At 39.7% G+C, this 25,268-nt stretch overlaps 1 protein-coding gene across 7 annotated transcripts in view; it reads left to right on the plus strand.

Moving 5' to 3' along the window:
• The window catches only part of INPP4A (inositol polyphosphate-4-phosphatase type I A), an 83,490-nt gene extending 60,637 nt beyond the window's left edge, over positions 1 to 22,853 (plus strand). For 5 of the 7 annotated variants that reach the window (XM_039714072.1, XM_039714073.1, XM_039714078.1 and 2 more), the window contains 8 exons: positions 710 to 882; positions 2,367 to 2,490; positions 3,392 to 3,518; positions 3,898 to 4,038; positions 5,367 to 5,464; positions 9,363 to 9,475; positions 9,827 to 9,981; positions 19,806 to 22,853. In XM_039714072.1, coding sequence (XP_039570006.1) covers positions 710 to 882; positions 2,367 to 2,490; positions 3,392 to 3,518; positions 3,898 to 4,038; positions 5,367 to 5,464; positions 9,363 to 9,475; positions 9,827 to 9,981; positions 19,806 to 19,938 — 1,064 coding nt within the window. In that variant the 3' untranslated portion in view covers positions 19,939 to 22,853. Of the gene's footprint in view, positions 1 to 709; positions 883 to 2,366; positions 2,491 to 3,391; positions 3,519 to 3,897; positions 4,039 to 5,366; positions 5,465 to 9,362; positions 9,476 to 9,826; positions 9,982 to 15,703 lie in introns of all 7 variants that reach the window. The other 2 variants (XM_039714075.1, XM_039714074.1) reach the window with 1 other exon arrangement.
• Positions 22,854 to 25,268: the final 2,415 nt, after the last annotated feature.

Consider the following 25,268-nt stretch of genomic DNA (forward strand, 5'->3'; position numbering starts at 1 on the left):
TATGATTCCCATCTAATTCACTATGTTTAATATTTCTTGTTATCTAACTTAAAGCCTTCAAAACTGCTCAGGAGACAGGAAACACTTATAAGAGTACCCACATTAATTTCTCACCTCACACTTTATTATTCTTAGCTGCAAATAGGAGATGAGCATCATCTTGCCTCACTGAGGTGCAATAAGGGTCAATAAAGTGGTGAGGCAATTGAATGATACACCTATGAGCCTGGAAATCCAAAAGGCAGGATGTTTGGAGGAATCTCATTGACAGAAATGGCTAAGCAGATGGTCCCTATTTCTGTAGTACAATGGACTCCTTACTGTCTGTCCATGTATGTGCAGTGAAAGGGTTTGTTTGAACATGAACATGCAGTTATATACACTTCTGTGTATAGTTGTTCATGTTTCTGTTATGATTTCCAAATCAGCTAGTGTACAGCCTGTTGCGTGGGCACAAATTCTGGTAACTTTTATGTGGTCTGGAAAGTCATAACAGACTAAAATTCTCCATATTTTCCTCATGCAATTACCACACTGTAAAGTTACTTAATTATTACAGAGCAAAGAATAACCATCCAGCCAAAATAAAATTATTTCTAAGTGTGAATGATCAACAACTTCATCTTGCAACAGGAAGTTATTTCTTATGGTGTGTTTGTTTCAAATAAAGTGCTTCCACTGCTGCTAATTTTTTTTTCCTTTCAATCAGGTGAATGGAGTGAAGCTCTTTATCCCTTGCTGACCACACTCACTGACTGCGTAGCCATGATGAGCGACAAGGCCAAGAAAGCCATGGTGTTTTTATTAATGCAGGACAGTGCCCCAACAATAGGGCTCTGCCTGAGCCTTCAGTATCGCAGGGATGTTGTCTTCTGCCAGACTGTAAGCAAGCACATGTGCATGGTTTGATTTCACTTCCACATTTGGTGGGGTTTCCATGAATATGAAAGATTACTCTTTCCAGAATTTTTCAGATCTCTTCCCAGGTTTGACCCTGATTGCCCCTCGCAAGCTGTGCTATCCTGTCCTTACTGGTTATGTGCATTTGACAGTTCATAAATTAGCTGTCTCCTTGGATATACAGTCATTCACTATTGAAAACAAAAATTATTCCAGAGCTACTAAAAATACTAGTATGTTAAAATATACTGCTGTATTCAGAAACAGCCTTTGCCTTCCAATACCACCAGGCCAAAGCAAAAGTTAGGTGTGAGAGAGAAGGGCAAAAAGGTCTGTGAGTAGCAGGTGTACTCCTTCATTTACCTTTTGTTGTTTTCTGCATTGAGAAACCCAGCAGGACATATGGTGCCTAAGGACAGAAGTTCAGCTACAGGAAGGGAAATTAGTTCTGGGTTTTTTTCCCAGAAGTTCTGTTTCTAGACCTGCTGGTATCTCTTGTGTCAGACACTGACTACCAAGTGTCTGCACTAAAAAAATTTCCACTGCCCACAGAAAAAAATTCTTCTGCCCACTACATTTCTGTATCTGCTTCCCTGTGAAATCACTATTTCAAGAAGTTTGTTTCTTGGACATCATTGGCAGGGCTTTTGTCCCTTAATGTAATATCAAAAATGTAAAGCAAGTGACAGGATGAGAGGAAATGTCCTCAAGTTGTGCCAGGGGATATTTAGAGTAGATATTAGGGAAAATTTCTTCATGGAAGAGTTTGTTAAGACCTGGAGTGGGCTGCTTAAGAAAGTGGTGGAGTCACCTTCCCTGAAATGCTAAAAAATGTGTGGATATGGCAGTTTAGGACATGGTTTAGTGATGGCCATCACCTGGGAAGTTCCTTTGTGGACAGCAAATTAAGACTAGTATTAATGTTAGATAATAGTACTGAGCTTAGTACTAGATCCTCAGGATCTTGTTCTGAATCTCTTGTAGCATCGGAGTTCAAGTCTGCATAATGCAAACAGATAGTGCATTTTTAAGCTTTCTCAAATGTAATTTTTGAAAAGCAGTAATTTATTCATTCTATCAAAATTCTTGGCCTGGAACTAGCTGTGTTGCTTTTCTGTCTAAAACTAAACCAATTCTCTAAGGAGCAACTTCTGTAATTCATAAGTTGTAGACCCTACCACAAGTCATCGTGTTCAGAAAACAAGAAGGTGTGAGATCTACAGCAGCCCCATTTTGAGACAGCTTGTGACATGAAGGCAGCGTGCCCTGAATCTGATTTTATGCATGCTTTGGGTTTTCATTGGTTCCTTGTCTTCAGCTGCAAGGAAAAAATGATGTTTAAAGGAACAGAGTATCTGCGTGACAGATTTTATTGCACCTCTTATACATGCTGTGATTTTTGTTTGGGGCTGAAGAACCTTTTTTATTTTGAATCATTTCATTCTTGTCTGTTTCCTCTCTCACAGCTGACAGCTCTCATTTGTGGTTTCATTATCAAGTTGAGGAACTGCCTGCATGATGATGGATTTCTAAGACAACTCTACACCATTGGCTTGCTGGCACAGTTTGAGAGCCTGCTGAGCACTTATGGTAAAGGCAAAGGGCCAGGGAGTGGGATTAGCTGTTGAGTCAGCAAATTCTGCATTAAATTGGCTACAACAGGATGTGAGTGTTTGGGACAATCTGCAGCTCAGCTACAAAATTATTTCAAAAACTAAAATGCAAAACTAGATTATAGCTGAAGTGCTTAATTATCTAACAACTCTGAATTTCTTCTCACTTACTTGAATTGCTTCCAAAAGATAAAGTGTGACATTCTATTCTTTTATAATATAATACAGTTTTTTAATATAATAATATAATATTTTATAATATAATAATATAATAAGGTCAAAGGTTTAAGAAAGACTAAAATGTATCACAGTGATCTTTAGGGGTTTTTTTTCAGAAAATAATTGGATGAAAGTTCTGATAAGCTGGGAGAAACTGTGCCCAAAATACACTTTTCGAATTTTCCTGAAACTTCTGTAGTCTTGCAGCACAATGTGTGACTGAAGAGTGAATATAAAAAGGGAAATTACTTCACTCAGTGAAACTCAGAAGTGTTTCACTCCTTTGTCTCAAAAGCTGTCTGAATACTCTTTAGGGAATGTTTTATTGGACAAATCCAGAATACCTTGTACAAAGGATATCATGGCTCTGACAATGCTGAGAAGTACTTATTAGCATCATCTAACTTGGAAAATCAGCATATAAAATACTTAAAGATGAGTAGTCTGGACTGTTCTAGATATCTGGTGTTTTCTAAACTGGCTGAACTCAAAAAATCAGCCATGACATTGTCTGTAGGTCAAGGGGGAGGCTGGGCCTGCAGCACCACTTCATCTGTGGAACTTCTGTATGGAGTGATTCCCTACTGCTGTCATCAAATTGACAAAAGGAAGTTGTGCATAACAATTAATTACAATTCACTTTTTCCTCTTGGATTTAGGTGAGGAGCTGGCAATGCTGGAGGACATGAGTTTGGGAATCATGGACTTAAGGAATGTAACCTTTAAAGTAACTCAGGCTACATCAAATACATCTACTGATATGCTGCCAGTCATCACTGGAAATCGGTAAAAAACAATAAATGTACTTTATTCTTGATGAGTGGGAACATGCCAAAATTTGGATTTTTCTACTCAAGTTGTAGAAGAACTGCAGTATTAATGAGCAGAGCAAAATCAGCCATTGTCAGGAGATTGGTAGATCTGATGTGAATGTCTGTGAGGACATAAATGCAACATTGCAGGTTGCTGCATGTTTGTTTTTGAACTAGGATAGATTTTCTGACTGGAAGCAAGTTGTGGCAGTTCCTCTGAGTCAGTTTTGACTGATGGTTGCTTTTTAATGGTTGTATTATGTTCTAGGTGTTATCCCTTTTTAGACAAATAACATATTCTTGGAATGTAGCTTTTTGATCCTTATGTCTAATAGCCATTTATTTCTTTTCAGTGATGGATTTAACGTGAGGATCCCTCTGCCAAGCGCCTTGTTTGATTTGTTGCCGCGTGAGATTCAAAGTGGAATGTTACTGAGGGTTCAGCCTGTTCTTTTCAACGTGGGAATCAATGAGCAGCAAACCCTAGCAGAGAAGTAGGTGTTCAGTCAGGCAAGCTCAGCCTTGCTGGCAGCTCAGCAATGGAGCTACGTTGATGTGGAATTGCACTCTTGCATAACTGACAGCGATTCACTTTCTCTGAGAGCACTGTTCTAAATGAATCTGCCAAATGCCAAACAAAAATAAGTCCTTCTTTGTGTGCCACGTAGCTGTGAAGCTCCTTACCTCATGGGTTTGAGACTAGTGCAGGTTTATGTGGTTCAGATGTGAATTTACAATGGGAGATCTGTCAAGGGCTATTTAGCACACAGGTGCTCCTTGTGACTTAAGACCTGTGTGAATGACAGATCACTGGAGGCTGAGATCATTCTGGGTATTGCTGTGTATTTGCTGTCTTGGTTTTGCATTCTCCCTGAGACTCCCTCTCCTGGTCACTGTCAAAATTCAGGATAATGGGCAAAGTGCACCTGTGTTTTAACATACCCTTGCAGTATTTATGTAATGTAACACTGCTGTTGTAAAACTGAAAAATATAATTATGTAATTGTATTTGGTAGGGAAACTGCTCAGTTCTGGAAGAGCCAGCAGATTCCCTCTGTTATGGTCACATCCTGTGAAGAGTACATTGGCAGAACACTGCTCCAACAGAGCACTCGAGTGAAGCCAGGCACATGCATGTTGTGACAGCAGCCTTGGTACCAGGCTGGAGTGTGCACTGTGGTGGTGGACAATGAGAAAAAGTCTAACAAAATCATTCTAGCAATTACTGTTGTCCTCTGTTGCCTACAAAGGAAGCCCAAGATGACTGGCACAGTTACAGATGTCAGCTCTCTGTGTGTACATCTGTGTATGTGGATATATTTAGATAAAATGCATTGGGGCATTGTTGACAATATTTATTACATTCATGGTTTATTAATCCTAGATCCATATTTTTCATTTACATACCTGAAGTCAACATTCTCAGTCCTGTCTACTGATGTTATGGTTGTTATTAGTTTATGAACTCAACTAGTAACTCCATTATTAAAAGTTTAAATTTAGGTAAAACAATTTGCCAGGTAGGAATTTAATATTGAAAGATAGACATGAAAGCCAAAGACTTTTAAATACTATTTTCTACAAGATTTTTTTATACCTTCCTTCCCTTTTCCCTCTCATACTCTGGTATTTTCTTTCTCTGTAATGAACCATTACAGCAGCTCTCTGTTACACTTCACCTGGCATTTGAATGGTTAGGGAAATCCTGGGATGAATCTTTAAACTGGTTTTTTGGTAGACATATTGCCAAGTGCAGTTGTTTCAAAGAAAAAGAGGAACATTTTACCTTGGGCTTAATTGTTCCTTTTTTCTGCTTTTAAAGGTTTGGAGACACCTCACTGCAAGAAGTAATTAACATGGAAAGCTTAGTGAGGTTGAATTCATATTTTGAGCAGTTCAAGGAAGTTTTGCCTGATGATTGTAAGTATTTTGTAATTAATGAGAAATTTGCTTGAACAGCACAATTCAGGCTGATTTTTAAATTTTTTTGCTTTATGTTGGTTTTTTAAATGTCAGTGGTACACCAGCTTTAGTAACCTGCAAGGAATGATACAACTCTGTTTTAATACTTGAGTGCTAAAGTAGAGTGGATTCAAGGAGTTTAAAGGTCAGACTGATTAACTTTCCTTTTTAAAGTTACTTTTACATCTCTTTCTAAATGGCACTATGTACTGTGTAATTATCCATTTAGGCAGTGAGATTGTTGTAAGGTAAAGGTGTAAAACTGACAGGTTCTAGCAGCAGCACTTTTTATGTGCAGTTTTTGGTGATGCTCTCTGCACTTATAAAACCTGCACAGAGAGCAACTGCCAGTTTTTAGGAACTCAGTCACTTCCCTCTGTTTTTCCTCTGGCACTTCCCTGTAGTTGTTGCATCTTCAGCCAACAACAGAGAACCTGAAGAGTGACAAAAGCTACATGCTTAATTTTTACTGGATTTTTTACTTGCTTGTTACTGCTTGGGATTTTTTTGAGAAGGCAGCGGCATAAGTGTTATATACAAAAATGGTGAAAATTCATCAATTCATTATTATTGCAATCGAACATCTTCTAAGGTTATTTCATGTGTCCTACAGTTACAATTTCATTCCAGAAATACAAATGCAACAGCAGGCAATAAGATAGTAAGAATTTTGTCTGTTAAAGTGTGTTATTGTGAGTTCGGTTACCCTGAATTTTTTTTGATACAGCTAAGAGCACAACCAGCTTCCCTCCATCCAGGCATTCAAAATGCTGCATAATAAATTCTCTGGAATGTTAGCTGCAAAGTTTAATTCTTTATTGTATAGTAGTCTAGCATCGGATTTTCTTGTATGATTCAAAAATTAACCAGTTTTAAATGAATTTTGTTCATATCTCCATCTAGTCTTTTATAATTATAATTTCCATTCAGTTCCTTCTTCTTCTTTTTATTTTGCTTACCTTTTTTTTTTATTTCAGTCTCATCCCTCTTCCCCAAACCTCTTATGTTTGATCCAATCATCTTTTAGCTTTTGCCTTTTTTGCCTCCTGAAGGTTGTGATAATTTAGGATATACAAAATGAAGTGTACTTTTCTGTGAACCCTTACCAAGGGAGGAATAGCATTTTACATTTAACTGCAAACCAAGTGATTATGCCTAGTTATGTAGTCTGCAGTAGGTAGAGGCAAAAGGAAAAACAAACAGATCATTCTAGGGGACAAAGGTCCCAGTGAACTATCTGCTGGCAGATTGCAGGAAATGTTCCCTTCAAGAGTGGTACACAAGAAAAGTTGATTCCTTAACCACTGTCCACATCCCTGTGTTATTAATTCTAAACTCTGCAGAGTTTAGAGTTTTCTAAGAAATTAGTATTAGCTTCACTAGCTCCTTGTTCTGTTAGCTCTCCTTGTCTTTAGAAAGAGGAGATGCCCTGTGCCAGCTTTTTGTTTACAGGTATTGCTTTCTTTCTAGGTGTAGAGTTCAAGCAGCCAAGGACAGGCACAGTATTGTTAATTATAGAATAGAAATGTAGAATTGTTTAGGTTGGAAAAGGTCTTTAAGATCATCAAGTCCAACTGTTCCCCCAGCACTGCTAAGTCCACCCCTAAACCGTCTCCCCAAGTGCCACATCTCCACATTTTTTAAATACCTCCAAAGATGCTGACTTAACCACTTCTCTGAGCAGCTGTTCCAGTGCTTGACAACCCTTTCAGTGAAGAAATTTTCCCCAACATCCAATCTAAATCTGCCCTGGTGACGCTTGAGGCCATTTTCTCTTGTCCTGTTGCTGGTTGCCTGGGAGAAGAGCTCTCCTGACTTTCAGGTGGTTGTAGAGAGCAGTAAGGTCCCCCTGAGCCTCCTTTCCTCCAGGCTAAACAGCCCCAGCTCCTTCACCTGCTTCCCATAAGACTTGTGCTCCACACCCTTCACCAGCTTTGTTGCCCTTCTCTGGACACCATTGAGGTTTCAGCACTTCCATGTCCTTTTTACAGTGAGGGGCCCAGAACTGAGCACAGGAGTTGAGGTGAGGCCTCACCAGTGCTGAGCACAGGGGACAATCCCTGCCCTGCTCCTGCTGGCCACTATTGCTGATCCAGGCCAGGATGCCATTGGCCTTCTGACCACCTGGGCACTGCTGGCTCATGTTCAGCTGCTGTGGACCAGCACCCCAGGTCCTTTTCTACCAGAAGCTTCCCAGCCACTCTGCCCCCAGTCTGTAGTACTGCCTGGGGTTGTTGTGACCCAGGGACAGGACCTGACATTTGGTTGTGCTGAACCCTACAAAAGTGGCCTTGGCTTATTGATCCAGCCTGTCCAGATCCCTCTGCAGAGCTTTCCTGCCCTCCAGTAGATCAGAACTGCTGCCCAGCTTGGTGCCATCTGCCTCTGAGTGAGGGCGCACTTGATCCCCTCCTCCTGATCACTGATAAGGATTTTAAACAGGACTGGCTGCAGAACTGGGCCCTGGGGACCACACTGGTGACCAGCCACCAGCTGGATGTAGCACCATCCACCAGCACCCCGTGGGCCTGGCCATCCAGCTGGGTTGTCTTACCCAGTGAACACTTGTGGGATTCACATTCTCTGAACCTGAGAAAAGCAGAGAAAAGAATGATCAAAACAATTTTTACCTCATTTGCTGCTCCTGTGTTGTGCTAAATTAGAATGCAATATGGAGACTGTTTACCCAAGAGTGATGTGTTTTGTCTCCTTGGCCTATTAGGGCCAAGCAAATGTCCAGACTGTCGGTCAGCAGAGAGTCACAAGATCCTGTTCAAGGGAGTGCTTGTGCAGTCTCGGTTTAGATGTAGTGTAATACAGTATAGAATTATATAGTATAATAAAGTAATTAATTAGCCTTCTCATATCAATGGAGTCCTCCTCATCATTCTTCCCTGCCAGGGGGGATTGTCTGCTTTTTCAATAAACAGTATGTCCCACCAAGCCACGAGCAGTTAGTCCAGGAGAATGCTGTGGGAAGCAGTGATAAAGCTTTGCCAAGGTCCAGGTAAACAATGTCCACAGCCTTCCCCCATCTGCTCGGTGGGTTACCTTCCTGTAGGAAGAAATCAGGTTAGTCCAACATAGCATTTGCTGTGAGAAGTAGGCCTGAAATAAAGCCTCATGTGTCACTCAGGTAGGATTATTTTTGTTACAGTCATCTCTTACAGTGCATACCTCAGTGTATTTATTCAGTCACAATTTTAGTTGGTGTTCTCTGTGGTTATTCCTTAAAAAAAAACAAACAACAAAAAACAAAAAAGAGAACTTGTTGAATACTTGTAATTGATTGCCTGGATTATTTTGCTACATACGTAAGAGATGGTGTGCAACAGTTTGAACACAGAAGATGAGTACTGAAAGGTACTCTGAAAATTTTCAACTACTTTATTTCCACTTAGTGAAATATTAACAAACATATCACGACAATGTGGTGTCCTGTGGATGTTTCTTGTAACTGAAAGCTGACCAGCTTGCAAATTTAAAATCAAAAATGTGAGCAGAATATAAAATATCTTCAGAGTCTCTCTGAAGACATGCATGTTTTCCTGTCACATCTGTGACAAACCGAAAGACCAAAAGACTATACCAATCTTGCTCCCTTTCTTCATTCTCTTATTATACTGCTATTAGATTCTGAGTCCCTGAATTTTTAAGTAACTGGAATTTATATTTCCAGTTGAGTTTAATTAAGCATGAATTTGTTTTGTTGATGGTACTAAGTAAATCAGAACTTGAATAGTTGTTCTAGTTTCAAGAAAACACAAATGTGTTTGCAACAGGCATATAGAAACACTTTGTAAATGATCTGTTGAGTACAGATGAATAAGTGGAGTTGGTTTTGTTTTCTTTATAGGTCTACCTCGATCTCGTAGTCAGACGTGCCTGCCTGAACTGTTAAGATTTCTGGGACAAAATGTTCATGCAAGGAAAAACAAGAATGTAGATATCCTTTGGCAAGCTGCTGAGGTATTTGTTCATCTAACCATCTCTGCATAGTTCAGCTGATTTTCTGTATTCATATGTATTTGCCCCTTTTTTATTACTGGTATATTTGAATTTCTTCATTTGCTTGCATGTAGCTTGCAAATGCTGCCAGGGTAGACCTCCTCTAGAATGAGACATGGGGAAATAGAATGTATTTTCCATATCAGATTTTCCCCTCAACTCATACAATGAAGTTCTGCTCCCTCAAACGTGCCAAACTTTGACATCGAAGCCCTAGACAACATTTGTGTCTCTGAGGGGAAGTGCAGGTGTTGTCTCTGACAGGAAGTTTTGCCTGTAGAAGGAGTCATGGATTGTCTGTCCCATTTCTAGATATGCCGCAGACTTAACGGTGTTCGGTTTACGAGCTGTAAGAGTGCCAAGGACAGGACTGCCATGTCCATCACCCTGGAGCAGTGTTTGATCCTCCAGCATGAACATGGAATGGCTCCACAGGTCTTCACTCAGGCTCTGGAGTGTATGAGGAGGTAAGAGTTTGACCACATTACTTATTCCTAAATAAGGAACCATGCAAACTGCAGAGGAGTGGTGGTCTCTGTTTCCATCAAAAGAAAAAAAAGTAAGCTAAAGTCAGGAAACTGTAAAGCTGACTGCTAGAATTCATCCCTCCCATGCATGTGAGTTGCATATGCTGAAGCTGGTTCTTACCAGGTTTATAACAGATGGGCTTGAGTTTTCAATAGAAAATTAGGAGTTTTCAGACAAGCATGTAAAAATATGTTTTCCCTTAATGCTGAGCTTAAGAACAGGAAACTGCTTCTTTGAAAGTTGTTCAATGGTGACTTTACCTGAACTGTCATAGCACTAGGTTTCTTAGTTCTAGATCAGGGAGATTACTCAGGGATGACCTATTTTTTATTCTTTGAAACACAGACACCTGCAGTTTGCACTGGTTTGCCAGTGTATTCTTTAGCAGTGAAACACTGCTCACTGGGTGAAATGTCAGTATGAGTGTTTCACACTATATAGCAACCAAATTTCATCACAACGTGTCAGTGTGCTGTTGTCATATCAAAATAATGATGTTCTGTATTCTGAAGCAGCAGAGATGTTTGCAGAACTAAATACTGTACTTTAAAAAAAATCTGTTTATTGTTGTTCAATGCCTTGTTTCAAGCACTGCTGGAAAACTCCGTAAGTCACATACCAAAAGAAAGGATAAGAAATCTAGCTTTAGTCTTTATCAATGTAGTTCAACAATGCTGTTCAGTCCTGTTTCTCAACATTCACTCTTATCAAATGTACTGTACTGTGTGTCTTTTCACCAAATTCTCTAGAGTGTTCAATTCTCTTATCCTTTCTGTATGTTTTTGCTGTTTGACCCTTTCTTACTCTTCAGTTACCTAGAAGAAAAATGTCTCATATAATAATACTTGCAGCCTCTTACATTAGTAATTTGGAGATTTATACCTACATCTAATTGGGTGGCACTGGACTGTTTTATTTTCAGGTTTTTGCTGCACTTTTTGCTACATTGTCACAGACTTAGTACAGTACATGAAAAGTGCACTCAGAAACTACTTAAATCTTGATATTAGAAACAATACTTGAAACAGCTATGTGAGAGAGAATTTACTAACTTGAAATGGACTAAGTGGTTTTCAAACATCTTTATTTAAATTGCACCACTTGTTGACGTAGACATCTGAAACTGTTATACAGTTTCACAGTTGTGTATTTAATAAAAATGAAACCAACTAGGAAAAATACTAGGAATCTTGTTACTTTCTTCAAGTTCTTTACTGGGTCACTGGGGTTTTTTTAATGCAATCACGGGCACAATAGAGAGAGAGAGGTTAATAACAACATTGTTTTTGTCCTTCAGTTATTTAATATAACACAGGATCAGATAAAATACTGACTCAAGAAAAATACTGCTTTGTGTTGGTGTACACAGGGATATTGAAAGAGGGCCAATTTAATCAAAATCTTTGGCTTGAGTGTTCTACCAACATCAGGGACTTCCTCTGACAGGTGAAGGACATGACTTTTTCTCCTGTTAAATCTTTGACTAAGAGAGATTGTGCAGGACAAATACTAACTAGTCCAGAAGGAAAACCAAGATTACACCATTCTTCAAGCCCATCACTCTTCCTCACATCTTATTGCTCTTTGGGATAGGTGGTTGTGTTTTTAAAATTATTTGTCAATTCCACTCAGGAACAATGGCACAGAATTAATAAAGCTTAATGAGAGAGACAGGATTATGGAACCTATAGGAGTCCAACTCCACCAAATCCCATTCCAGCATGGACAATTTGACCTGACCTAGACTACAGATACAGGATAAGAAAGGGTAGCAAATTGTACCCAAATTGCTTCCAGGGCATTCAGAAAACTTGGGTTTTGTTCTTTTAACTTAACTTGTTCTTTTGTTCTTTTTAACTTAACTTTTATTTAAGTGTACTGGAAAAGGAAGGTTTGGTTCATTCTTAAAGACTTTAGAAGTTTCTGAGGCATTTGGAAGGACAAGGAAGAAGTACTAGACTCAAAGTATTTAATCTCTTCTCTGCTGACAACTTTCCAAAGAAGAAAAGCGTCCTTGCTTATACCGTTCTTGAAAAAATTAAGAAAGCATCATCTTCTTCCATGTGATGTTGTTGGTCTTCAGAGGTGTTAGTTCCCACTTACTTGTCCTCAGGGACTTCTCTTCTTTCCTAGTCTTGTGACAATTATGTATCTGTGATATTATGTTCATTGAGCAGGGACATCAGGGAGGGAGCATTGAATGTTCTTCTAGATTCTTGTAGAAATACACAGATACAAGTTTTTGGCTTTCACCTTAGAAACAAATGCCCTATTACAATAAACTCCTTTTCTGTAAATAAGTTACAGCCTTTCCAGTCCTAAATTAGACACACAGTAACTCCCAGCTCACAAATAGTACAATCATGATGATATGTCTGGAAGTCCAAGCTAAGAGGACATGGCTACCTGACCAGTAAAGGCAGAACAAGAGTCAAAGTCCAGCTGGCTCAGGTAGCCTCTTCTATCTGCAGCCCGTGCTCCCCTCTAGATCTCCCCTCCCTCTTCCTACCAGGTTTCTGTCTTGTCTGAAATGCCAGTGGAGCAGTTTGTGGGAATATGCTCTAAGGCAGTTTCAGTCAAGATCATCCTGGATAGCAAAATATTTTACATGTTTCAGGTAACCCAGCTCATTTTCATTAAATGAAATTAATTAGGAAGGTGCAACACAAGCAATTTAGCCAACAGAGAAGGGCCATCTCTGATAGGGGCTCTTGAAAAGCAGCTGAAAATGAGGTGAGGAAAATCACCATGGTGCTGACTAAAATGATTACATAATAAAGTCCTAGGAGTCATGTTTGGGTATGACCACTCATGCAGGTATGATAAAAAGCTTGGTTGGATTTCTTTACTGATTGACCTGCTAAAAGAATAAAATCATATTGAGTTGAGCTAGACCACTTGGCAGATGCCCACCCAGCCACTCACTACCTTCCCCCAACAGGACAGGAGGAAAAAATATGTGAAAAAGCTCATGAGTTGAGATAAAGACAGGGAGATCCCTTGCCAGTTACTGGTGCAGAACTGGCAAAACACAGATTTTTTTTATTGCTAATGGATTGGAGATGTTAAGAAATAAAGATGAAAATTAAAAACCTTTGCCCTCTACCTCCCTTTTTATCCCAGGCCAAAGTATTTCACTGCTTCTTTCTCAGCTCCTCTACCTCCTCCCCATGCTGAGCAATGCACAGTGGATGTGGAACAGGGATTTGCAGTCAGTCCATAACAGGTCTCCTCTGCTCCTTTCTCCTTGCACTCCTCCTCCACTCCAATGTGGGTCCTTCGCATATGGGCTGCAGTCCTTCAGGATGAACCTGCTCCTGCATGGGCTCTCCATGATCTCCAGTTTCCTTCAGTAAATATTCATCTGCTGCTCTGTGGGTCCTCCATGGGCTGCAGTGTGGATAGATCCTCTCCATGACTGCAGGGGAAGCTGCTTCAGCTCTTTCTCCTCTCCTTCCCTGACTTTGGTGCTCAGAGGGCTCTGTCTCAGATCTTTTCCCGTCACTGTTCACTGCCATGCAGTGCTTTGCCTTTTCTCACACACACCTTCCCCAAGGCACCAGCTTGGCTGAGGGCTCAGCTGTGCCTGCAGTGCTTCACTGAAGCTGGCTGGAACCAGCAGTGTCCAGCATGGGGCAGCCCTGGCCTCTCCTCACAGACAGAATTCCCACGTGCAAGCTAAATTAGAAGGGAAATTGTGCAGAAGGGAAATCTCCTAACCCTCGTCCTCTCCTAGAGCTAGTCTGCTGATGAATGTTTTGATTTAAGACCCTGTACAATTTGGAATATTTGATATTTCCAAAAGGTGACTTTTCACCCTTTGGAGGAAGCATCTACATGGGCCAACAGTGACAAGGAAAGCACTTTCCAGCTCTTGCCTCCATTCCCACCATATGTGTCTGTGTATATGCCTTCATGTAGAATTGAGTAGCAATTATACTAATTTTTAATGGTGGAGATGTGGCATGTGGTGTCCATAATGCCAACTTAACATTTTAGCCTTCCTTCTTTACCTCTCCCATTGTTCTACATTTTATCTATGTTCTAAACCACTTTTCTTCCTTCAGGCCATTTCACTGAGCCTTTATCTACCACTTTCCAGTACACACTTAAGTTTTCACTGGCTGATTCTCCTGATCTCACACACACACTCCCCACTGCTACAAAGGAATTGGGATTTATAGGCATCACAGATTCAATCTGCCCTTCTCCACTGTAGGTACCAGGAGTGAAAACATGTCTTAATCACCAACTTGGATCAAATCCAGATCAGAAATACAGTTGGTTTACGTCCTTGCCCCCCTAATTCCATTTGACTTGATGTGTCACCACCATCTGAATGCTCTTTTTCACCACCTCCAGGGTGTGTCTGATTTCTTGCAGGACATTGTCTGATGCTTACATAACCCTGCTACTCAACCATCGAGGTTATGGATGGTTTGTTATGGATGGAGCAAGTGCACAAGCTCGAACAACATCAGGCTTACAGATTGCATTTAGAATCACAGAATCATAGAATTGTTTGAGTTGAAAGAGACCTTGAAGATGATCTAGTTCCAACAGCTCTGCCATGGACAGGGACACATTCAATTAGACCAGGTTGCTCAAATCTCCATCCAGCTTGGCCTTGAACTCTCCCAGGGATAAGCATTCCTGGCTGCCTCACCACCCTCAGAGTAAAGAATTTTTTCCTTATATCTAGTCTAAACCTGTTCTCTTTCCCTTTGAGCCTATTCCCCCTTGTCCTGTCACTACATGCTCTTGTAAATAGTCTCTCTCTCCCTCTCTCCCTTCTAGTACTGGAAGGCTGCAATACAGTCACCCCTAAGTCATCTCTTTTCCAGGCTGAACACCCAGTTCTCTCAGCCTTTCCTTGTAGGAGAGGTGCTCCATCCCTCTGTTGATCTTGGTCATTTAGTTGTTGCTTTGTGAACTAAAAACAGAGTTGGAGTGCTCAGGGTATAAGAGTGAACCGAAATTAAAGACCACACTGCAAAGCCTACCAGGCTACCAGGGGAGCTGTTCTTCACTGTAGCCTTTGGTGCTCAGTGTAAGGAATGGGTGCACAATGAGATGGGCAGCATGTCTTCAGAAATAAGCCTATTCATACACCCTTGAATTCATGTCCAAGCAGAAAAATAGGTGGGTGTTTTGGGTTTTTTTTAATTAATGTGTTGGACAGGTAGTTAAGAGGTTAAATTAAATCACTGCAGCCCACATGGCAAGATGTTTGAAAGGGTCAAATACTACAATGGTTATTCATGTTCAGCTTGCTTTTCAGAGCTCCACTTCTTTGCAGCATGCCAAAGCATGGCAGAGCAGCATGGGGTATTATTGCTTGGTAATCTGAAAGAATGAACATGGAAAACCATTAATGTTCAACCTACATGTGTTTATTTTCACTAGACTACAGTACTTCTTTCTTATTTTTCTCTTTTATTCTCTTTCCCTCTCCTTATTTTTATAATTGTACTGATACATATTTTTGAGATGTTTTTCCACTCTTTCTTTACTTCATCTTCTGGTTCTGTTGTGCGTTCTTCCATGTTTTTTCATTTTCTTGACCACCTTGTGTTGCCATCTCTTTTTATCCATCCATTTGCATGTCTGTCTTCTGTTCTGTTTTATTTTCCCTCTTCCCAAACTTCTTCCTTTTCACAGCATTGGAACACGGGAGATAGTCACCCAGAAGAACTTGAGTGGCTTGGTGCCCATCCGAGATTTCAGACTAGATCCCAGCCTCCTCTACTCTATTCCTTTACTAGCTCTCAGCCCCAATTTACTGATTGTGTGGCTGTTTCTGAGCATAGCATACCTGGTGGCCAGATTACGTTGCAAGTGAAGATAGAGTTCAAAAACAAACAAAAAAAATAAGAAAAAAGAAAAAAAGAAAAACAACAAAAACCACAAAAACAAAAAAGTGCTTGAATGTGTATTGCCACTTGGTACCTGCTGGACAAAGGAATGTGTCATAGCATTGTCTGCCAAGAATTATTATTATGCCTTACAATTTTACGTTTCTATTGTACTAAACTGTAAATATACATCAAATTATTTTAACAAAAAGAATTGTATTGAAACTTTAAATTATTGTTCTGCTTTCAGTGCTTGTAACACAGTCTGACATTGGCCTGTTACCTCTTTACTTTAGCCGGCCTGAAGATCTCTTACCAAATACAGTTTTGTGTTACTTGTTTCATGTATTCCAGAGAAAGGAACTCTGTCTGAAAAGAATTTGTATCTTTTTGTATATTTAAGGTGTATGCTAATATTGCCTTTCATTTTTACGAGGTATGAAGAGAAAAATAAAAACATGGGTGGGGTTTATAAGAAATTATAAGAAATTTATTTAAAGAAGTAACAAATTTATACTTTTATTTCAAAGCATAATATCCAAATTACATTATTGATCAGTTTGTAGAACCATAGCCTTGTTCCTTTCTCATGGTTAAATATATTCTAATAGACTAGAAAACACTCATAAAACAACTTACAGTGTGCTGCATGCAGAATTATTTCATTCTATTTGTAGATCTGCATTTTGCAATGTATTAAAGACATGAGGAAAATGAATCTTGTGGTTAGGAAGGGGATGTGACTGGCATTAGCCTGCTAATGATCCATTATCTATTTTAGGTGCTCTGTTATAGAACTTACTGTGAAATAGGGTCATCCTAGAAGTTAAAGATAATGGTCTTTAATTTTCAGGCAAGAAGAGGGAGGTATCAGTTAACTCCTTTAGTAGGTGGGTTTCAGGTTTTCCACTGGGCTTTATTTTAATTACATTAGACTAAATATTACTGTTACTTCCATTTTTAAGCGTTGCACAGCTTTAATAAATTATGATGCTGATAGTGACTTAGTGATAAGCGAGCGATGGTAAGTTAACATTTATTTAAGTGGTGAGACTAAAGTGGCTTCCTAATTTAGTGATGCAGAGTAATTGCAGATGAAATTTGATCATCATTTATATATAACATCAAACTAGGGGAGGCCTATTTAAACTGAAAGATTTTGTTGATGCTGTGGTCTGGCAGAGCTTGTCAATAGCAATAGCTGATAAAAAAACTAACCTCATTTAATGTAGTTTGATAAATTCATAAAGGGTTTTACTTCGCTTGGTGCCTGAGATGACATTGGGCTTCTGAGGAGAACTAGTACTGTGATTTGTATTTTCTACTATTAACTTGCTCAAAACATATAGATAGCTTTAGCTTTTATTATAAATTTTAATGGAATTGAGAGCTGCTGAGAGAAATATGCTGAAATAAAAAAAAATTTAAAAAGAACAGTTAGAATAAAAATCAGAATTAAATCCTAAATTTGGATTTAATTATTCTAACTAAAAAAAAATTGTGTGGTTATATTTGTGTCTTCATGAAATCAGACTGTACAGTACACTATCTCTTAATATTTTTCCTCACTGTTCTTCCAATTTTGTTTTTAAAAGAAAAAACACAAAAAACACCACAAAGACATGTATGTTTATCTGTATCTATAAAGCACGTATCATATTGCTTTTAGTTGCAATGAGTTTCAGTACGTTGGTACATCCTCACTGCAGTTGAGGTTTATCATGGTGTGGTGGTTTGGGACACCTCCCTGTGTTTGCTGATACCTGATGCTGCTGTGTCTCCATAGAAATCATCTGTTCCTTATGGCTAGCACTGCTTTGTGAGCTGGGGGTGCCCCACTCTACCTTTTTACAAGGTGAGCAGTTGTCACGTTGGTCAGTGGCCTTGATCTTGTGGGGATTGTCCTGGGTTCAGTCTGACCAGATGTGAAAGTAACTTTAGAATCACAGAATATCCTGAGCTGGAAGGGTCAAGGATCAGTTCCTGGCTTGGCACAGGACAGCCACAGGCTGTGCCTGAGAGTGCTGCCCAAACACTTCTGCAGGTTGGGGCCATGAACACCTCCCTGGGCAGCCTGTTGCAGTGTCCAGCCACTCTCTGCTGGCAGCCACACTGACTGAGCTCCCCGAGATTGTTAATCTGTTTGAAGTATGAAGGTGCTGCTCATGATTACACTAGGGTTGCAGTAAGACCACCTTAAAACTGTTTGGAATGAGACCCCAGGCTTCCTGGAAAAAACGTAGGTTTTTTCTTCTTAATTTCAGTGCAGACAAATTTGGTGGGTTTTTTTTTTCCTTTTGGGGCCTGGTCTGTGCTTTTGTTAAGGCAATCAGATTTAAGATGCAGTAGTGCATCCTACTTATGTGCTTCCAAGAGAAGGAAGATGGCATGTGAAATGAGGGAAATAAATCCTTGTCACCCTATCTGTGCCATGAGGGACACATGCAATAACCAGATGCAGTGAAATGTGATATGAAGAGAATGATTCACTTTGCAGTTAAAATGCTCACCTAGCATCACATATTTGCTAGTTAAACTTACTGCTTTTATTAGTACTCTGAAGTATGATTTGTGCAAACTTTTTATGTATCTATTTGGCTGCAAGAACCGTTTGGGGGAGTTTTGTGAAATACAAACCAGTGCCAGAAAAACAGTGTCATCACAGATGATCCATTCTATAAAAGGCAAGCACAGAATGTGCTCCAGAGACAAATTTCAAACTTAGTTAAACTATTCCTTAAAGGAAAAAAAAATTACTGTATTTTATGAAGTTAAACTAGGTGTTACATACAGAACACAGTTACAGCCAGTTTCATGAACCAAAATTAGAAGAATGGTGAGGTCTGTAAGAGCACGAGAGCTTTCAAACCGAACCAGAATCCAAACCCTCCTTTTGAATCAGATGATCACAGCTCACCTGGTAGATGCTGCAGCCGTCTCCAAGGCAGGACTAATCTGACATTTCCACCGTAAGATGCTGTACTGTACACTTTGCCATGAAGGTCTAGTAGTCATTGTTTAGGTTCCAGTCCTCAATCAGGGAAAATAATTCTCCTGCAAGCCTAAATTAATTTATAATATATATTTAAAAGATAGTGCTTCCTCTTTGTATGTCTGTTTTTTGGATATAATCAAAGGAACTCTGGATTAGATTTACAAGTGTAAAGAAGCCTTATAACTGGAGTAGTTTTCTATTGTAGCACAGAACCTCTTTGTAATGTGGGGCAGTTGCACCAAAATATTGGGTGAAAATTAAATTCTGCACAGCTTTGTTTTTTTGGGGTGATGACTGTCAATGCAGCCAGTCTTTTTTGCACTTCTATTTCATGATTAGGATTTTTTTAGATTGCTTTGGTTTTCATGTCCATTTATGCATGCAGAGATAACTAGAAAGGCATACATTATTTTTGTATCAGCTTTAATCTTTAAGTAAGTACTTATAATACTGACATACAGGGAACAATAAAATTATTTTAAAACTCTTATAGAGAGATCAGCAGGTTTTGGTTTTCAGCTTTATGTGTTAATAAATTAGCAGAACTGCTTTTAAGCAATCCCTTGGGATCCCTTGTGCAGTGAATGGCATGTGAACTCCACAACAGTGTACCTTGAAATACATGAAACCAGCGCGAAAGAACCTTTTGAGTAGATGTGCTGCTGCTTTCTAGAAATGCAAAACTAGCAATCAGACATAGCTTGTGTCCATTCTGTGTGCTTCTTACTGGCATTGTATGATGAATCATCTCTTTTAATATTTGCAGTGGCAAATTAATTAAACGCTCATTAAATAAAACCAACTTTATTTTAATGCTATAAAATAACCAGTTCATTTCATCTTAGTTTAAGTCTTTTTTCTTTTTTTTTTCCCTTTTACTGCTGTCATTTTTTGTGCTTGTTTTTTTCCCCAGTGAGGGTTGTCGCCGAGAAAATACAATGAAGAATGTTGGATGTCGCAAGTATGCATTTAATTCCCTGCAACTGAAGGCTTTCCCAAAGTATTACAGGCCTCCAGAAGGAACTTATGGAAAAGTTGAAACATAAGCATACTATGTCCTTTAATTGCTGTTCCATTAAAACATGTGGATACACTCTAGATTAACACATGATTTTGTCATCCAGAAGAGATAAATAACCTTTTTGTATGTTTCGTTAGGTCATACAGAGCATGTTACTGAATTGGAATCTATAGTAACAATTATTCTGACACCTTAGCTTGAGAATAGTGTGATGACTCTCTGCCCGTTTCAATAGCCTTCAGTGTATGTAAGATGAGCAGATACTGTGCTACTTAATAATTACCTATATGCAAATAGCTAGGTACCTCCTGGATGGGCAAGGACTCTAGGAACGGCATTTAGGCAGCTGTTTCCATGACATCTTTTTATACTGCGTTGATTTCAGATTGAGCTTTTCCTAAACTTTTTAAAACTGAGAGTAAAACTCAAAAGTTGTAAATAAAAAGGATCCTAGACAGTTTAGTAACTGTAGAACGCATTGTTACAATCAGTAAAAGGGGGTTTGATTAAAAAAAAAATCAGCACAATAAGGGCCAGGAGAAGGAATTGTTTTACTGTATATAGGATGCCACCTTCATGTATGAAATTAACAATATATAAAAGGCCAGACATGTGAGGTCTGGTTTATAATTCTGTTAAAATACAAATTCCTGTCATCTTTGGCAGATAAGGCCTGGGGCACACAACTGATTTTTAAAAATATTTCAGAAACGTGATGATGCTTAACTATTAATGCCAGCAACAGTTCCTCATGCCCTTCCCCACTCTAAGGCAAGTGCAACAAGCAAGTTGCTTATGTTGCACATGATGTGTTCAGAATATTCCATGGTGTTGTACATTAATTAACACATTTTTACCCATGGTTTTTTTATATCACTTCTGGATTGTAAGCCTCAGTATCTCGGGGCGTTACGTTATTTTGGTCAGTGTACGATTTTTCTGTATCGGTTTTGTATGTCATTACCAAAATACTCAAAATGCCCAATGCATTCCCCCTTGCTCCAAAATCAAAATTGGTTTCTGTTTACCTTTGCATTTCACCTGTTGAGAGTCCTGGTGGGGGGAAGTGTGGCCGGTGTCAGGGTATTTCTGAGGAAGGTGGCATTGCCCTGTGTTGACAGAGAGGAACTGCTCAGTGCTACTGCTTGTGCCTGAGAACCACAGGTGGGTTCTAGCTTATGACAAAGGTGGTCAGTTGGATAGCATTTGATAAAAAATGTTCAACAGATCTCCTCTGAAATAATCTCCCAAAGAATGCCTTTGAAACTAAGATAGCATTTTAAAAAGCAGCTAAACATTCATTTCCAAATTTTAACAGGATCCAGTAATCTCTAGCTAGTTTCATTCAGCACATGTCCTTTCCTTCTTGGTTTCTAAGGATCTGAGTTTTAGAATAGAAAAAATCTGTCCATTTATTCTTGTGGGAGTAGCAACAGCCAGGTAAGTATGTGGCTGTTTTCTGATTTCTTTCTCCCTCTCACTGATGTTTGTCTGTGCTGTCACTGCTCTATCAATCAGCCATGTTCATTCTGCTCCCATGTAGGTTTGGGGGTTACAGGTCCAGCAGTTTTTGCATTTTGCTTTTTGCAGTTTAACACTGAGCAGCATGTCACAAAGCCAGGTCAGAGAGTTCTGCTGAACTAGGCTGTTACCATTATTACAGACTCTTTAGGATAACAAAACATGGAATTCTGTGTAAAAGCAATGTATTGTAGTAGCTACCCCAGGTCTGAACAAATCAGCTGCAGCAGAACAGTCCCTCAGAAATGTTACAAACCCTGTTTGCCAATTAATGAATGTTGATTTTGTTTTATTTTTTGCTAATAAGTAAACAAATATATGATGAAAAATTTTTCAATGGTATCTCTTTAGACATGCTACTCCATTAGTTCTGCTCAGCCTTCAGTCCCTGGCCCATTATTAAATGCTACTTTATTTTTGTATAAACTATGCTCTTTATATCCCTTAGTTTTTATGAGTTGATAATTTTATTTTGTGTATTTCAAACGTGGTTAATTTTAAGTTCTTTATTGTTACACTAAAAATCTTCCGATGTTTGGCTTCAGAAGGAAATAACAAATGTCTCTTGTAACAATTAGCAGCGCCACTCTCTTAGATGGTGGCCAACAATCATTAGACCTGCTATAGAGCTTAGCAATCATTTATTTATTTTGTATAGCAATGTAATCTGACAAAGTTGCTGAATTTTGCTGAAGTTGTTGAAATTCTGCGCGCGGTGGAGCCGCAGCCCCGGGTGTCGCGGGGCTGTTCCGGGGCGCTGGGCTGCCAGCGCGGTGTCCCCGCAGTGCACCCTGGACATGGCACTGCCAGGATGGGCACAGCACTGCCAGGATGGGCACAGCACTGCCAGGATTATCATGGCACTGCCGGGATGGGCACGGCACCGCCGGGACGGGCACGGCTCTGGCTCCTCCCGAGGGCAGCGGCGACAGCAAGGGCTCGAGCGGTGCCTCCAGAGAAAACTGTGACACGTGAAGTCCACATGAGACCCTCACAAGGGGGAAGGGAGCTTTTCTGTTGCACAGGAGAGGCAAATCTAAGGATTACTGTAAAATGAAGTTCTGTCTAATGTTCCTTTTTTGAGTACATTTTTTAAATTATAAAACATACAAAGGTAAAAGAAGAAAACTGTTGCCAAGTATGTTCTGTGTATGTTCTGTGAAAGTACCTACAGCACAGTTGCCTTTTTTTCATTTATACGTGTAAAATTATTGTATTATATGACACAGTTTTGTCCCAACACGACTGTATTTGCTAAGCTTTGTGCATTTAAATATTTTTATTTATTTGGTTTTGGGCAGTATTAATATATCATAAACATATGGCTACTGTTTTATATATTCTAGTTCATCCAATCCATGTATGCTGTAAATGTGCTAGTCTTTAGGATGAAAACCAATAAAGAACTGACAAGAGTAACAATGATGGCTTACTTTTAATGCATCTGTGGTAAGTGAAAATAAACACTTTCAGGCTCCTTACTTGATACACTTTTATCTGTTGGAGAGCATATAAAGCCAGCTTGTGCAGGGAGACATTTTACACAGATGTGCAAGTCAGGAAGTAGAGAACAGCTGATACCAATTTTCTGTAGTTAAGTGAGGCACCAGCTTGTCCCACATGCTGCACATTGTGCAGCAGCAGTTAAGTAAAGAACTGATATAAGGTGTTCTTCTTCCTGAATTTTATCTACTTCCTCCGTGAATATTCTGTAAGAGCTTCCTGAGCTTTTTTCTCTGTTCTTTCACTTTTCCTACCATTAGCAGAATTTTTTCTCTACTGCTGTTTCCCATTGAGCCAACTCATCCCTCCAAGTAGCTGTAGCAGTTGGGCTGGTTTTCAGCAGGGACAGGTTGTTCTTGTTGATTCTCATTTGGATTTCAAATTAAATAAATTTTATATAATAGTGTAACAGACAATAATTCAGAGCACTCTGATATCTGTAAAATGTGAAGAATAGAACACAAAAATATAATTCTGTTTCCACTGGGAGTTTGAGAACTGCCAAACAGAATTTTCTTTGTGTGAAAGAGGGCTGAGGAGCATTGGTGGAACTCAGTGAATTAGTTTTTTTAGTTATATAAAAGGAAAAACAATAGAAGATAAAAATGCACACTGCTTTCATTCAAAATGCAGAAAGATGCTTGACAGGTAGGAATTCCTGAACTTCAAATGCAAAATCAGATGCATATATATATATATTTTTTTTTTATTTTTCCTTAATTTTAAAAGGTGGGGTGTTTAAAGAATGGCTGAAAATCTGGGAGCAGCAATGGCCACTTGCTCTGCTGAGGAGCAGAACTCCATCTCTGCCCATGACTTCTGCTGCCCTCAGGCAGGGCTTGAAGTGCTGGTACAGGCACCCACAGCACTTCTGAAGGGATTACCTGATACCACAGATGTGCTTAAAGTCTGAAACCTGTACTCTGATAAAAGAGAGGGAATACTCATAGATGAAACACAAAAAATGCATGAGAGAATAGAAAACCAAGAAGGGTACAACAAAAAAATAGCAAACCACCAGAGAGAGTCCTCATCAGAAGAAACTGTATGTAATTTTGGTGACCAAAGGTGAGCTTTTTCAACCTTTTTCAGTTTGTGGAATGCATGAGAGAATAGAAAACCAAGAAGGGTACAACAAAAAATAGCAAACCACTTGTTTCAACCAGAGAAGAGTCCTCATCAGAAGAAACTGTATGCAATTTTGGTGATCAAATGTGAGCTTTTTCACAAACCTTTTTCAGTTTGTGAATTCCTAAATATATCTAAGACTTGTATCTTAGAAACTTTGTGTCTATATATTGTTGCTGACTGCATGTGGGTTTGTTTAAATTATCTCTTCCCAATGAACTACAAGACTTTTAGGCAATGAAGGGGGAAACATAACAGCAACCTCTTTTTCTCACATTGCTTTAAATGTCAGGAAAACTTTCCCAATTCATGAAATATTTTGCCCTTCAGAATTCGGGATGGATGCAGTTTATCCATTTATTCACAATGGGATTTGAAGAGGGGTAAGCAGGAATGGGTAAGTAACAAGAGTGACTGACATGGACACAGGGATCACCTGGGACCTTTCAGCCTGGACACCAGGAATGGCCATAACCCTGAATGACCACAGGAAACTGATGGGAGTGTGGTGTTAATAACACCAAGGTGGGGGGATTGATCCCTGTATGGGCCATTTGCTCAAGAGTTGGACTCATTGTTCCTGGTGGGTCCTCCTGACTCAGAATGCTCTGTGATCACTGACACACCGGGGAGGTTTGGCAGCACCAGGAGCCAGCCAGTGTCACCCTCTTCCACCCACAGCCACCTGCACATTCCCACCTACACTGGGTGTCCTGGCCAGCCAGAGAGGCCCCACAGTGGCCACTGCCTTCCTCTGGGCAGAACAGCAGGTGGAAGGGAGGGAAGGAGGGAGGGAGGGAAGGAACCGCTGTGGAAGCGAGGCTGGCCTGGTGGCCTGGTGCTCACACACGTCCCCTCATGGGCAAGGGCTGCTTGGCAGCACAGACCATCCCCTCTCCCACTGTGCAGCATCTCTTGTGGAAATGTGCTGGGACTGTAGTATCATTTCACCTAAGCCCAAGAATCCTGTTGTAGTGTTTGTTAGATCCAGCACTTAAATGAAACATCCTGAGGATCATGCTTTGGTTGCTGCCTATCATTTAGTTTTGCATTGGCTCAGCACATTGGTGGCACCTGTAATTTCCATTTTGAAACAGGCAAGTTGATATTTGGAGTTCCTAAAATAAAAGCAGTAAAACATGTTTACATGAAGGCAAGATAAGTGCTCTTAGTATTTGTCTACAAATTGCTTGAATTGTAGTC

The sequence above is a fragment of the Passer montanus genome, unplaced genomic scaffold (genome assembly GCF_014805655.1).
Source record: "Passer montanus isolate IOZ18808 unplaced genomic scaffold, ASM1480565v1 scaffold3, whole genome shotgun sequence".
Lineage (NCBI taxonomy): Eukaryota > Metazoa > Chordata > Aves > Passeriformes > Passeridae > Passer > Passer montanus.